Genomic DNA, 14,795 nt, shown 5'->3' on the forward strand with positions numbered 1-14,795 from the left:
TATATGATGGACATAATCCCTGTTTTTTAAATGTTTATGAATATTTTTTGAATTGATCCATTGCCTGACATTTTCCAATGAACATATTGACAAATACCCTAGATGCACAATGACCTACTTCCCCGTCTAAACTTCCTTTGATCTACCACCTCAACAATTTGAGCTTTTTTTGAACAGTCAATGTTGAATCAATTTAACTCTCTCAGACTAAGCATAAGACTATCTTCTAGATATGTCTTTAATCTGAATGTACAAAATATTGCTCAGCACCTCTAGTTTATTGGTATTCCTCTCTTAAAACTATTGGTGATGTCAAAACAAGATAATAGATTTTTAAACAAAAAAATGTTTTACCTTCCTTTTTTACACTTTTATTTATTCACAGCACATTAATTAGACAGTCTCTATGATTCAACAATGGCACATTAAGCCACATTAATGATATACAAGATATTTGGGTTTTTGATAAATATCAATATCTAGTATTCAACCTATTGCTGTTTTAAATACAACAGACAATAAGATGTAATGTTTTACATTGACAGGAAATGAAAACCGTAATATAAAGACCAATAGATGTATTTAATAACCTAGTTCAATGATTCCACATTGAAGTGCCTACTTCTATCATTTGAATACCATATATAGGATTAAATGCAACAGAAATCAACAAATTGCATTTTTTACCCAGAGGTCTAATTGCTGCTATAATTTATTGCCAATTGATTTATATTTGGTTTTAACCTGTTGCCATTGTATTTATATATTTATATATATATTTATTTATTTATTAATTTATATAAATGTTTACGTCTGTTCTCAATGGTGGCTTGACATAAGTTTTTACAAACTAACTGCACTTTTCAAACATAGAATGAACTGCTAAATGAAAGATGTTATCTGTGTCTATGACTGTCGTTGTTTCACGCTATGCACCTTTCATGCACTGTCACTTTAAAAGGCAAAGAAACTATCGCAGCATTGTCATGTGAACAAGACTCCGTGGGAGTTGAAATGCGTAATGGCGACTGCTGATTAAAAACATCTCAGCGAAACCTGTGGTCCGTGTCCGTGTTTTTCTGCCAGGATTGGAGTGTGACGGTGATTGTAATATATATATATATATATATATATATATATATATATATATTCACTGAAAAAACCATAGGTTTCACACATGTTATAGTTAGCGGAAATTTTACTGATAAAAAACCAATGAAATTGCCCCGTTATAGTTAGTGCTGGCAACTATAACTCACGCGACCGCAATCCTCTGCTGATGCTAATACTGTATTTAGACACTTATTTGCCCATGTCTTCTTCCATACATTTTTAGCTATACATATATTACAAATATTTTTTTTTAAAAAGACACATATGTCATCAGCAGAAGATTGCGGTCGCGTGAGTTATAGTTGCCAGCACTAACTATAACGGGGCAATTTCATTGGTTTTTTAGCAGTAAAATTTCCGCTAACTATAACATGTGTGAAACCTATGGTTTTTTCAGTGAATTTGCAAGGTTTTTTAAATGCTAATTCCTAACTATAACGTGTGTGAAACCTATGGTTTTTTCAGTGAATTTGTACGGTTTTTTAAATGCTAAGTTACTTTACGCCATTCGAGGCGTGCGCGCCCACTTAACGCAGTGCGTTCCGTGCACGGTTTTTATCAACTTTAATAAGCCCTGTACATTTGGTGGCCTTCGGCCACCAAAAGCACAGGGGGTGGGGTCAATGTGGATAGTGTTTTTTTTATTTCGATTTTATAATTTCATGTTGCCAAAATATAGTTTTTTTACTGATGTAATAAGCCCTGTACATTTGGTGGTCTACGGCCAACAAAAGCACAGGGGGTGGGGTGAGTGTGGATAGTGTTTTTTTTATTTCTATTTTTTACCGTACGCTTACGGTAAGCGTACGGTAAGCGTACTCGGCGAAATTGCCGGAAAAAAAATAAAACCGTTTTTGCTCTTGGGGGATGTTTGGGGACTCCCTCAACATGACTATGTGGGAGGGAGTTGTCAAAACAGCCCCGTAACATGTTTTTGGGCATCATGTTTGATAAATAACACTCAGTGCGAGAGACAAAATGGCGGACGCCGCTTCCTGGTTTCGGCCGATTCGAATGTTTACTAAGATCTAAGAGCCAATCAGAATCGCGCTCGCGCACGCCACCGTACGCGTACGGTAAGCGTACGGTAAGCGTACCGTAAGCGGGCTCAGATATATATATTGATTTAAAGGCTATTTTCTCAGAATCTACTGAACAGATTTACACCAAACCTACAAAAGGCACTTCCTTGACATAGGGACTACCTCTCTGCCAAATTTCTAGTAATTCTGTTCAGCCGTTCGGGCTGTAGCTCTGTCTAAAGGTCCTTTGGAAAAATGCATGGGAAAAACGCGTTTTGGGACCCCCTTTTATCTCAGCCCCCGCTTGACGAATCCCCCCGAGACTTTCAGGGTAGGAGCGGAGCGTAGCGCCCCACCTATTTTGAGAAATTCGCGAGGATTCATCGACCGGCGCCAAAGTTATTCAAAATAGAATGTTGCGGATTTCCTATGGAAAAGGGGTCCTAACTATAACTACCTACTGGCGACCGCCAGTAGGTAATATATATATATATATATACACACATATATACAAAAATCCTGTTCCAACATCAATGCAGCATTTTTTTGACAAACACGTATACTTTATGATATGCATAATTATCATTTTTTACATATAAAAATGTTGTTGGTCTAGCTAAAAATCTAGGACCAAAAACAATTTTTGCTTTTCACAATTCTTGTTAGATAGGGCCCACGACAGTTAACATGACAGCAACAATGAACAAATTGTAATTGAACAATGGTGGTTAATCTGCATCAGTGGATTGTGCAGTATATCAAATATATAAACAGAGATAGCTGAGAGCAGGCAGCTATAGCTCTTTGACCAATAGCGTGCCTCTCACGAGTAGTGCTATGAAGTTTATACTGTATTAAACAGTGCCTTTTGAGGCATACTTCTTATCTACCTTGAGCTAATTACACATACAAATTAAAGGCTGTGTCAGAACAGAAAGGTATATAATCCAGTTGGTCATAGAGTGAATTTCACCATTGTGCATGAGCACACAGACAAATGGCTCATGTGGACCACATTGTATGCCACAAGCGGCTTACCATATTCTTCCACCGTGAAAGTGGAGGCAATTGTGTTAGGGTAAACCATGATGTTGTAGGTGCCCAGTGCTGGCTCTGAGGACAGAGGGAACGAGAGATCGGTGATGCCTAGTTGAGGGGTCGCGTTCACCCACTGCACAATCCTGTTCCCATTGGGGTCCTGCAGAGAGGAATGATGAGAAAGAGACAGGAAGTAAGAGAATGCTAGTTTCCAGTGGGAGGTCTACATGACAAATATGCCATATAAATCAAACCAGGGGACACAGAGGAAACTGGTTGGGCAACCTACAACAGGAAATGATGATGAGAGCACAAACACACACATACATATATATAAACCAAAATATTTCTTAATCAATTATATTGTAATCAATACAATATTATTCCATTTCTGGCTTTCATAAATTGCTGGACAAGTTGCTGGAGTGTCATGCTTGACGGTGTCCCTTTTCAATTCATATACCGTCTAGTCAAAAAGCACCATGTTTGGCCCCAGTTGGCAGCTTAATCAATGACATGAGTTCAGATACAGGATCAGAAGGGGAGTCAGAGGATCACGGTAGAGGTGCATCTAGAACAACAACGTGTACCACAACAGATTATGAATTTCGTTTTTTAAGGCAGGACCAGAGAACAAATCACAGACAGAGGAAAGCCCACACAACAGCAAAAGAAGGAGATGCCAAGTAAAAAAAGGAGCTGAGGAGAATAGAGTGGGAAAATAACACGTAACAGCAAAAATAATTCCTGCTATAAGGACGAAGTTGAATTTAACTGAAGAAACGTGTACGGCAGCAAAGCACAGATTTTGTCTCTAGGCCTGTTCTTATGCCAGGAACCCACTTTTGATTATGTCTAGAGTAGGGTGGATCTTTATAAGTTAAAAAGAAAATTAAACTTATGAACATGCATAAAGAGAGAGAAAATGCAGACACAGGTTTGATGGGACATACACATAGTGTTAATAAAAGTAAAATGCATGTCTCAGATATTGATTTCTAAAAAGATTTGAATGAATTGGAAATGGAACATGACAAAAATATACATGATGTGGATGAGGTTTTGAAGTCTAAATTCTTAACACTGAATACAGATGATGGTATAAAGTTTATACCTACATCGAGGTGCATCCCACAGACCTCGAAGGACACTATTAACATATTTTCAGAGATAATGAGTAAAGAGTTCAGAACTATTCAGTGTGTTTCTCTGAGGAAGAAGTTGAATTACAGTAAACAACAAGTAGAATATATTAAAACTTTGAGAAAGTTGAGAACTCAGACATAATTGTGTATTAGAGGTTCAGAAAAAGGCTGAAATGTTGTCATATGGCCTAAGGATAGACATATGAAAGAAGCAAATGAGAAGTGAATGATCTGCAATGATCCAAAGAGATTACCATGGCTGAATACTCAGAGGAAAAACAAGATTCTGAAAAAGAGCTAAATGAGTGGAAAGATCAGGGTCCTTTCAGCTGGGATGAATATAGATTCCTCAAGCAGGACCACCCTAATTTACCTATTTTCTACCTAATCCCTAACGTGCACAAAAATGTCAATAATCCACCTAGTTACCCTATAATTGCCGTCCAAGGCAGTATGTTTGAGAACATTTCCAAATATCCAGACTACTTATTAAACCCATTAGTAGTTAATCGACCATCTTATATGAAGGATTGTGCAGATTTTTTACGTAGACGTTTTGATAGAAAGTGGGAAGATGCTATCCTGCTGATGACACTAGATGTGACATCATTATACACAAGTGTTAGATATAAAGATGTGTTGAAGACAATAAAACATTTTGTGAGCGCTAGGCCTAATAAGCTATATGAGTACAATAAAATACTTTTGGAAATGGTAGAATGGGGTCTGACAAGAAACATCTTTTTATTTAATGGAGAAATTTTTTAGCAAGTAAGATCAGCAATGAGCCCCTGCTTCACCCCCAGCTATGCAAATTTCCATATGGGCTGCTGGAAGGAGGAGCTGATGATTGGAGGTAAAACAATAGAAAAGGAGACACAGCACATTACATTAAGGGTGCGTTTTCATGGACGGCTCATTTGTGATATGGAAAGGCAGCAAGGCAGAAGTAGTCTTCTTTGTGGATGAGATAAACAATACTTTTAATTTGGCTTTTACCAACAAGATAAGTGAAAGACAGTTGGAATTCCCTGACATATCATTAAGGAAAGATGCACAGAGATTGATAGCAACGCTATACAGGAAGCCCACAGCAGGAAACAGCATTCTTAATGCTCATTTTTTTTCAGAACAGAGGCCCCAAGTCATACAATGGCTACCTCCACATGTTTATTTGTGTGGTGATAGCCAACCAGATCTTATTTTGAGGCCTGTCTGTTGTGGGATCCGATCCTCTGTGGCATTAAATACCTGTATTTGCTGAAGCTTAATGCCTCCAAAACTACTGAATGAAATTACACAAAATCACATAGAACAAACTTTCTGGACGAAGATATGGCTTTCTATCAAATTTGGTATCCAATGGTTGAGCTGTTTAGGCTGTAGCTATGTCTTATTATTTTATATTGAAAAATTAATAGGGAAAACTTATTTTGGGTCCCCTCCTTTCTCTCGGATCACCCCAAAACTTTACAGGAAGGAGCTGAGGTGGATGAGACACTGTTTGGAAAGTGTTTTGAAGATTCGTCAAACAGTGGCAAAGTCATAAGCAAACAAAAAATGCTTCTCCTATTTTCCTAAGGAAACGTGGTCCTAACCACAATAGACAGACAGGCAGGCAGGCAGGCAGGCAGGCAGGCAGGCAGGCAGGCAGACAGACAGACAGACAGACAGACAGACAGACAGACAGACAGACAGACAGACAGACAGACAGACAGACAGACAGACAGACAGACAGACAGACAGATAGATAGATAGATAGATAGATAGATAGATAGATAGATAGATAGATAGATAGATAGATAGATAGATAGATAGATAGATAGACAGACAGATACCTAACATATCCATGCCATGGTCTGCAAGGTGTTTATGAAGACTATCTAACACTTAAGGCATGTGGTGGTGACTCATCCTTATATTTCTTCAGCCGCTATTGACCTTTTTCTCAGTTTGGCTTTGGAAGGGTCAGTTCCAAACGAAGCTAGGCAAATTATCTATTGCTCTCTGCCTACCTGTGAGTATACAGAGTAAAACTAGTCATCTTCTCTTAGATTCTATATCATTCACTTATGTTATTTGTGAATAAATCTGTTCTCCAGACATTTGGTTTAAAGGAGAATAACGTTAACTCTAGAGAGGGACTTTCAGCTATTGTAATTGAAGCAGAATGTGATTTTATAGAGCTTTTGAAATTCCACAGCACATCTATTTTTGTCATAGTGGGTCCTCCTGAGCTAGCGCTTGAGAGAGAAGACCTTATGAGTCTTACCCGTAACCATACGACTCGTAGAGGAGAAACTGCTGGCACTTGTTTGCATCCCAGGGACTGTGAGAATGGGATTAGACAGCCCTTACCGTTGAATCAGAAACCACAAGGAGAGACTCCATAACCACTTAGTTGTAGCCCAGAGTGCACAAACACAAGGTGTGACATACTTACCTGTAGTCTAAAGGCTGGAATGAGACAGGATTCTGCTACATACCTCTACTATAATCAGGGGATACTGCAAGGGAAAAGAGAGCACCAGTTAATGCAGATCAAACAACAGAACTCCACCCCATACTCATTCCTTATTACATTTACCAAACTCCCTCCTCTCGCAATTTTATAGTAAGTAATGCTAGTTCAATATTTGAGAGCTCAGGGAGCAGAGGGGCAGCAAGTCAGTGTGTACGACAACAGCAAGCAACAGAAAGCAAGCACAAGAGGGAAACACAAGGGGGGAGGGGAAGAGTGGAGCAGGACAGAGCAGCAGCAGAATTGATCAAGGTCAGACTCTATGGATGTGAGTCTTATGTCTTGGAACACAGTCTCACTTATTGGGTGTGGCTCTCTTGTTGAAGCCCAATTTCACTCACTGGAAGTCTCACTTCTTGAACAACAGAGTCACTTATCTTGTTTGAGCCCTACATCTTGGAGCACAGTCTCACTGGCTGAGTGTGAATCCAAGACCTTCGAGCACCATCTCACTGACTAAGTGTGAATCCCAGGCCTTTGAGTGCAGTATCACTGACTGAGTGTGAATCCCAGACCTTCGAGCACTATCTCACTGACTGAGTGTGAATCCCAGATCTTTGAGTGAAGTATCACTGACTGAGTGTGAATCCCAGACCTTCGAGCACTAACTCACTGACTGAGTGTGAATCCCAGATCTTTGGATAAAGTCTACCTCACTGAGTGTGAATCCCTGACCTTCAATCACAGTTTCACTCACTGAGTATGAATCCCAGACCAATAAGCGCAGCCTCATTGACTAAGTGTGAATCCCAGATCTTTGAACGCAATCTCACTGACTAAGTGTAAATCCATACGTTTGAGCACCATCTCACTCACTGAGTGTGATTCCCTGACCTTGAAGCAGTCTCGCTAAATGAGTGTGAATCCCTGACCTCTGGCACAGACTCACTGACTAAGTGTGAATCTGTGAGTATAAATCCAAGACATTGAAGAACCGTCTCACTGACTGAGTGTGAATCTCAGACCTTCGAGCATAGTCTCACTGACTGAGTGTGAATCCTAGACCTTCAACCACAGGCTCACTGAGTGTAAATCCCTGACCTTGGAGCAGTAAACTGTTTGTGTTGTCCCTGTGCCACACATTCCATGGCATGTATTGCATCACACAGACCGAGCACACTTTCACATTGATTTAGATATGACGTGTGGTGCAGGACCTAGGAAAATATTACAGTAATGAACACAGAAGAGACACAGTCGGAGACTGTGACACGTGGTGGTGCAGGTTAGCATTCCAGTTGCTGTGGAAATATAGGGACGATCTCACTAAAAGATTTACTTCAGTGGGAGTTGATGAAGTTCTTTTTAATGGATTACATGAATGGAGAATGTGTTAAAATATTTCACACGGAAGGGGGGGCGTGACCGGGAGCAACAGCATGGCGGACGTGTAGTCCTTGAGCCCCGTCCCGGCCCGACAATAATCCTGGAATTATCCCTGGCACGGAGCAAAATTGCCTGCCAGAGGGGACAAAGTACACTCTCCAAAGCTCCCTGCCTGATAGGGACCGAAGAAATTTGGAAATCGGAGCTGGAGGTGACCTGGAGCGACGGTAGGCCCTGCTGAGGCCGAAAGAACAGTGGGCCGCGAGAGCCCAAAAACGAACGCAACAGCCAGGGAGAAGTTTGTGAATCTGGTGCTGCTGAAAGCACAGCTGCGGTCCCCTAGAAATCTCTCCAGCCAAAGAAAGACTGAATTTTGAGGACGTGGTCCGGGGAGCTGGGGACCCTGAGAGGTGACGCCGCTGCTTGAGAAGCAAGCCTGGTCCAGCCGAGGTGCATCAACGGGAGCTGAGGACAGGGGCGTAGGAGACACTAAAATTCTGGGGGGGACAGGGACAACCTTGTGCACTTTCCAGTGACCCTATACAAATCACCGCCCGTTAAACAAATACAATTGCATACTTTCGAAGTGAAATATTGAGAAAAGCAGGCATGTAGTCACAGTTTGCATGTATGCTTTATTGTTATTTACATTCATATAGTAATGAGACCAAATGTTTAAAAAAAACATATATATGAATCTTGCATCTTAATGCACAAAGCAAACAAAGGCCGCTGACTTAGGGTGGGGGCGTCGTGTTTGCAAGTGCATTATGGTTTGAAAAGTACCTGCTGCTGCATTCTTGGTCTCCAGCAATTTTCAGGCAACAATAAAAATGTGAAGATATCTTTGGTGATTAATGTTCTTTTTTTGAGAGGGATCGAAGGCTTGTCTAGTGAAAGTTTTAATTCAAAAGGTCAGTGAGTTACTGCTTTTGTCTGAGATATTATTTTGGTATTTGAAGTTTATAAGTTTATAGGTTAAAATCCTAACATTGAACAGTGAGCTATTAACCGTCATCAAAGAGCTGCATAAAAACTTCAATGTATAGATTAGAACGTTATGATTTTTCCCCAGTCTTTCCCTATCCTAATGTTGGAAAATGGGTTCATTAGGATAGAAATCAATTCTGATATTGAAGAGAACCCCCCAACCATGGTGTTATGTTTTACATTCTGAGTTTGTGTTTCTCTAGTGTTGCAAAGCCGCCCTGGGCACTCCTCAACTTTTTGCTGACTGGTACTGGTGGTACCTGACTGACTGACCCTGGCCTCTGCCTAAACAGCCAGTGCTATTCTGAAAGAGGCACTTAAAAATACAGTGAAAACACCTACATACACTAGGGTGCACTATGGGTTAGGGTACCCCTATGATTGGCATGACCTCTCCTATAAGGCCCTAGTACATAATAGGGCAGGGGGATTAGAACTACTTTTAAGTCCCTAGAATATAATAAGGCATGGCAGTTTAGAGACCAGCAGCCCTTTCCACGCTTGCATGTGTGCACTGCTGAAGCCTGAGGTCAGTTTAAAAGTAGCCCTGTGCAAATTGTGCCCAAACTCGACTTTTGGGTTTGGGGAACTTACAAATTGATCAACTACAATGTTGGGGCAAAATTAAGTGGAAAAATGTTTTCCACTTAACTATGGCTGTATCATATTTGCCACATAATACATCATCTGCTGCATAATCTAACGGTTTCCTCCAAAACAATTTTGTAGCTCAAACGGATCCCAAATTACTACTTGTGTTGCTGTGAAGTTTAGGGCCCTTTGCAAAGGTTAGTAAAGAAAACAATTCCTAAGAAAACAATTGGTCCCAGACACTCCTAATGACACTCAAATTAATACCTCTAGGAGAGTGTAGTATGCAATCAATTCATACAACCGAAAATGTATAATGTAAAGGCACATTCAACAGGGAAATCTCATAGATAAGAGGCCAACCAAAGTCAATTAAATTGCAAACATCAATTTATATCCCGCTGAATCATATTCATAAAATGCAAACTTAGGGGCTGACTACGATGGCAGGCGGACTTCAGTACCACCGCCATCGAATCGGGGAATGGGACCGCTGGCCTTCAAGGTGGAGCCCCCACTAAAGGCATTACAATGCGACTGCCACTACGGTGTTCGCAGTGCCTATCTTTTACATTGCAGCAGGTGCTGCTGGCTGCATCATCCGCCGCAAAGTAAAAAAAAAGGAACATGGTAATTATATCGGTGCCTGCCACATGGTGCAGTGATATGTTGTGGGGCATCTTAGATGCCCCCCAGGACCCATATCTGGGGGCCAGGGGTAAAGGGGCCTGCTACAGGCCCCCAATTTCCCTTTCGCCAGCATTTCCATGGCAGGTGAACCGCCATTGATAAGCTGGCAGGTAAGGGACATCGTAATCCCTGCTGCGGTGCATGGTAGGCAACACCAGCATTGTAGGAACCACGAGCCCCTCCACCACACCGGCGGGCTCAAGAAGCCCGTCGGATGCGTGGTGGTTGGTTTTTCCGACCGCCAGGTAACCACCCGCCATTGTAATATGGCGGGCTGTGATGCAGTCACCAATGGTGGTGGGACCGCCACACCGACAGGGTGACGTGGCGGTCCCACTGCCATTATAATCACCCCCTAAGTTTGATGTGCATGCAAATCCTACATTGCCAACCCCTGGCAAGTTGCACTGCTAGTGCTGGAAAAAGGCCAATGGAGGTACCAATGGGTGAGGTGGACTGGCCTCAAGGGTCTTGTGACCTCAGTGACAGATTCACTGTCGATCTAGGATGTGCTTCTTCATATGCCTGCCCGTAAGACTGGAAGTGAACTGCAGTATGGATTGTGGTGGACAGGTCCACCTGCGGGTGCTAAGACACCTGGGCTTCTAAGGTCTATCGGGCCTTCTAAGGTGTAGCATCGGAATGAGCTCTGTCAGGAGTGTGGTATGGTGAACTGGTCATGAAGGTCTGAACATGGTTCTCCAGTTCCAAATTCAGCAGCTCTGGCCAGAGTGCCACATTCTCTCCCACACTGAACACCATACTGCCCCACTGAGAGAAACTCGCACTGCCTTCAGCACAACTCAATTGTGCTGCAACTAAATTCAAATTATGCACTAGACAACAGTAAAATGCTGCCTGAAAAAAATGAATAACACCCTGGAAAAAGCAAACACTCATAGGGAATGCAAGAATAAGCAAAGCATGTGAACTGTAATCAGAAAAAAACATGGTTACCTTAACGGTTTTAAACTCATTATTCAGAAATCAGTAAGTGATTTTGCCTGAAAAGTTCAAGACATGGCTACAGGACCAGGAAAGGACCCCTTTCAATGTCCATTGCTTATATCCTTTCAAAATGTATACACTTTGGTTTAAAAATGACCACATCCCCAAACACAGAGCCGCATATTATAAGCTAAAATAATTAAAAAGTTGAAAACGATCATATTAAACGTTTCCACTCTACCCATCAACCAGGTATTGCAGTCCCTTTAGGAATGGCGCACTTACCCACCCTGGGAAAACAATGTTGTTCAAAGAAAGAAGATAAAAAGAAAGTAGCGCTTTCACTGGCAAACTCTGTAAAGTGGCGCTAATGTGTGTGGGTGTAAATAACAGTCTGGCCTGTCTGCTGTCCACTCTGTATTGCTTTATTTAGGTATTTAACTATTTTTTCTCTCCATTCCGAGGTTTTTCTTTTCAATAGAAAACGGTCAGAAAATGAGGACATTTACAGCCAAAGTGTTCAGCCTTTTTTGGATCAATTTCACAGGGGAACAAATAAAGAAAAGGAGAGGCAAGAGAGAGTACCTTAAGAGCTGCCTCTTGAAATCAGCACGTAAGCAGGAGCGACACAGAGACAGAAAGAGATGGAGGAATAAAGAGAGGAGGGCAGCCGCCAGAGGCAGATCAGGAGTAGTGGACACGGTCCTTGCCATGAAGGAAAAGAGACAGCGTTTATTTTTTCTCCGTTCTCTGCCCTTCCCAGAACAGCTGAGCCTCCCTGCAGCATAACAAAAGGCAGAGGGCGGGTGGCCTCTGACTCCAGGCAGGTCAAGTGCAGGGCCATTAGGTAGCGCTTTCGCGTGCTAATGGCCCTGCGATAACAGAAGGGAGAGGGGAAATTCCTTTGTCCCCTCGCCCCCCCCACCCTTGTCCCCCGTGTCCCCCCCACTCCAAAATCTGGGGGGGATATATCCCCCGCGTCCCCCACACTTCCTACGCCCATGGCTGAGGAGACACTCCGGGACCGGACCGGAGCCACGGGGAATCCACTCCTGGGCCAACAGCAGAACCCCTGGAGGAAGGGCCGAGGGAGTGAACGGTGTGACCCACATCAAGAAGACCTGAGTGACGCACTGGCGGACCGCGAGGTTGGAGACAGCGGTGTTCCTGGCCGGGAGCGGGGGCTTTCAGAATCCTGCAGCGGGCTGACACTGGACCCTGCCTGGGGAAACTGTGACACATCAGAATAACAAGTGGAAGGACGCACAGGGCCGCGTGCCGGGGCCGAAATTTCAGAAAACGCACTCCCTCTGAGTGGAGAGGGAGATCCCCAGTGAGCAAAGGCCTGAAGACATGATGATGCAGGGATGGTGAGGAGAGCCTGGGACATAGTGGAGGCAATCTCTTCCTCCTGAAACGAAGGAGAGGTACGCAATCAGGCTCTGCGGACTCGGGGCATGGGTGTAGTGGGCACTCGGAAGGCAAGAAACAGCGCAGTACAGGGGCGACTGGAGCACACGCCAAACCGATTCGGACACGGAGGGCCGCTTCCCTGAAGCTGTGGAGGTGGGAAATGCCACAAACAATTGCTCTGGCCTTTTGAGGGGTCCGAGAGTAGCGAGAAACACTGAGCCCCCAGGACGCGCAAGGGAAAGGAAGTAACAGCAATAGAAGGCCTGGGCCAAGAGACTTAAGAGACTTAAGAGACTGGGGCTGTGCATGAGACGAGCCTAAAGGGAGCCATATGACACACTAGTTGAGATCAGTGGATGCTTATTATTGAGGAGAGACACCAGGCAGGCCCGCGTACGCTGACAAGGGAACCACCCTTTAGACCTGGCCCACCTGCATGAGAGGAGCAATCGCAAAGTGAACTGCTTAAAGGGCCCCAAAAGTAGAACGGCAGGGGAACCAGGTGCTACAGGGCTACACACCAGCCGAAGAGAAGATACAGCTGTTGGCGAGCCAAGTGAGATAGCTCCCCTGTGACTCAGGAACACGCTGAAACATAGCACAGTGAGACTGAAACAAAAGGGCAAGACGGGAGCAACACAGCTTCCTACGCGGGAGCCTTCTCTGGCCCCGCCCGACACCAATGGCAGAGACCCAACGACCACAGACTAAGCGCTGCACCTGCACTTTGACAAAGTCCTTGCTGCCATAGCGGACACTAAGGGAGTCCTCCAACAAGATATAGGGGCAGTATCAGTGGGTCTGGGTCTACTACGCGCAGAACACAAGAAACTGGCTGAACACAGTGGAGGAACTCGTCCCAGAACAAAAAAACAGGAGAGATCCAGCTGAATGAGCTTACAGCCAGAGTGACCGAACTGGAACGTAAAGCTGAGGATGCAGAAGGTAGGAATAGGAGGAGTAACAGACGGATAGTAGGAATTCCTGAAGGAACTGAGGGTGCAGACATGACTGCGTTCTTAGAAACATGGCTGAAAGAGGTCCTGCCACCGGACTCCCTCTCCAAGTTCTTTGCCACAGAAAGGGCCCGCCAGGGGCCAGGTCACCTTCCCTCGCTGGGATGCCCTCTGAGAACAGTAGTGTCCAAACTGCTACACTTTAAAGACAGAGACTCCATTCTACAGCAGTCTAGAACCAATGGGCCCTTTATCCTAAACAACAGCAAGATATCAATGCTTCCAGATTTCACAGCACCTGTGCAGGTGCAGCGAGCATTCTTCATTGAAGTAAAAAAGGCTCTGTGAGAGGAGGGCCTAAAATACTCTGATCTTCCCGGCGAAGTTTCACATCATATTAGACTGATCCTCACACTTCTGCCAAAGCCCGGAGGAAACCTGGACTTGGTTGGAGGCATATGGGAAGGGTGCACCCTTGCCTAAACCACAGCGGGACCCTCGGAGGCCGAAACACACAGACGGCCTAAAATGCAAACGACCCAAGAAACCGAGTGCACTAAAGAACCCCACGATATCGCAGACACAGCAAGACAGGAAGGCCGCACTACAAGCTGTTGCATCACTGATGAAATCACAGACCTCGGGAAAGCATATGGGCTCGTCATAGGAGCAGCTCAAGAGGTCGTCGGACTTTGGAGGTAAACGCAGGGACAGACACGGAACTGCCGGATATCACTCCAAGGTCGGCAGGCGATATTATATGACAGGGAATTAGTCTGAGGAATATCGTCATTGGGGCTGGGAGATTAGACTTAACCTCATCTCGGCTACAACAACCTCCTGGGGCGGGCAATGACCGGCCTCCAGTGCGAATGGAAGAGCCGGGACGGGAGCGACGTCCTCTCTCTTTGTTTTTTTGTTTTTTTTACTCTCAATAACTACTGTTCTCAGTATTCCTGTGAAGTCTCACCCCCCCCCTTCCTCATCAGAGTGTTCCGCCTGAGGAGCTGATTGCGGCGTTCTACGAGTGTTAATGTTTGAT

General features: G+C 43.8%; 1 protein-coding gene across 2 annotated transcripts in view; it reads right to left on the minus strand.

Annotated features, from left to right (window-relative positions):
- LOC146812807 (alpha-2-macroglobulin-like protein 1) overlaps positions 1 to 14,795 on the minus strand; it is a 747,116-nt gene that overhangs the window by 635,624 nt on the left and 96,697 nt on the right. For both annotated transcript variants that reach the window (XM_085619917.1, XM_085619918.1), the window contains exons 5-6: positions 6,805 to 6,825; positions 3,174 to 3,333 (exon numbers count right to left, since the gene is read on the minus strand). In XM_085619917.1, coding sequence (XP_085476043.1) covers positions 3,174 to 3,333; positions 6,805 to 6,825 — 181 coding nt within the window. The remainder of the gene's footprint in view (positions 1 to 3,173; positions 3,334 to 6,804; positions 6,826 to 14,795) is intronic.

The sequence above is a fragment of the Triturus cristatus genome, chromosome 7, assembly GCF_964204655.1.
Source record: "Triturus cristatus chromosome 7, aTriCri1.1, whole genome shotgun sequence".
In the NCBI taxonomy this organism is placed as follows: Eukaryota; Metazoa; Chordata; class Amphibia; order Caudata; family Salamandridae; genus Triturus; species Triturus cristatus.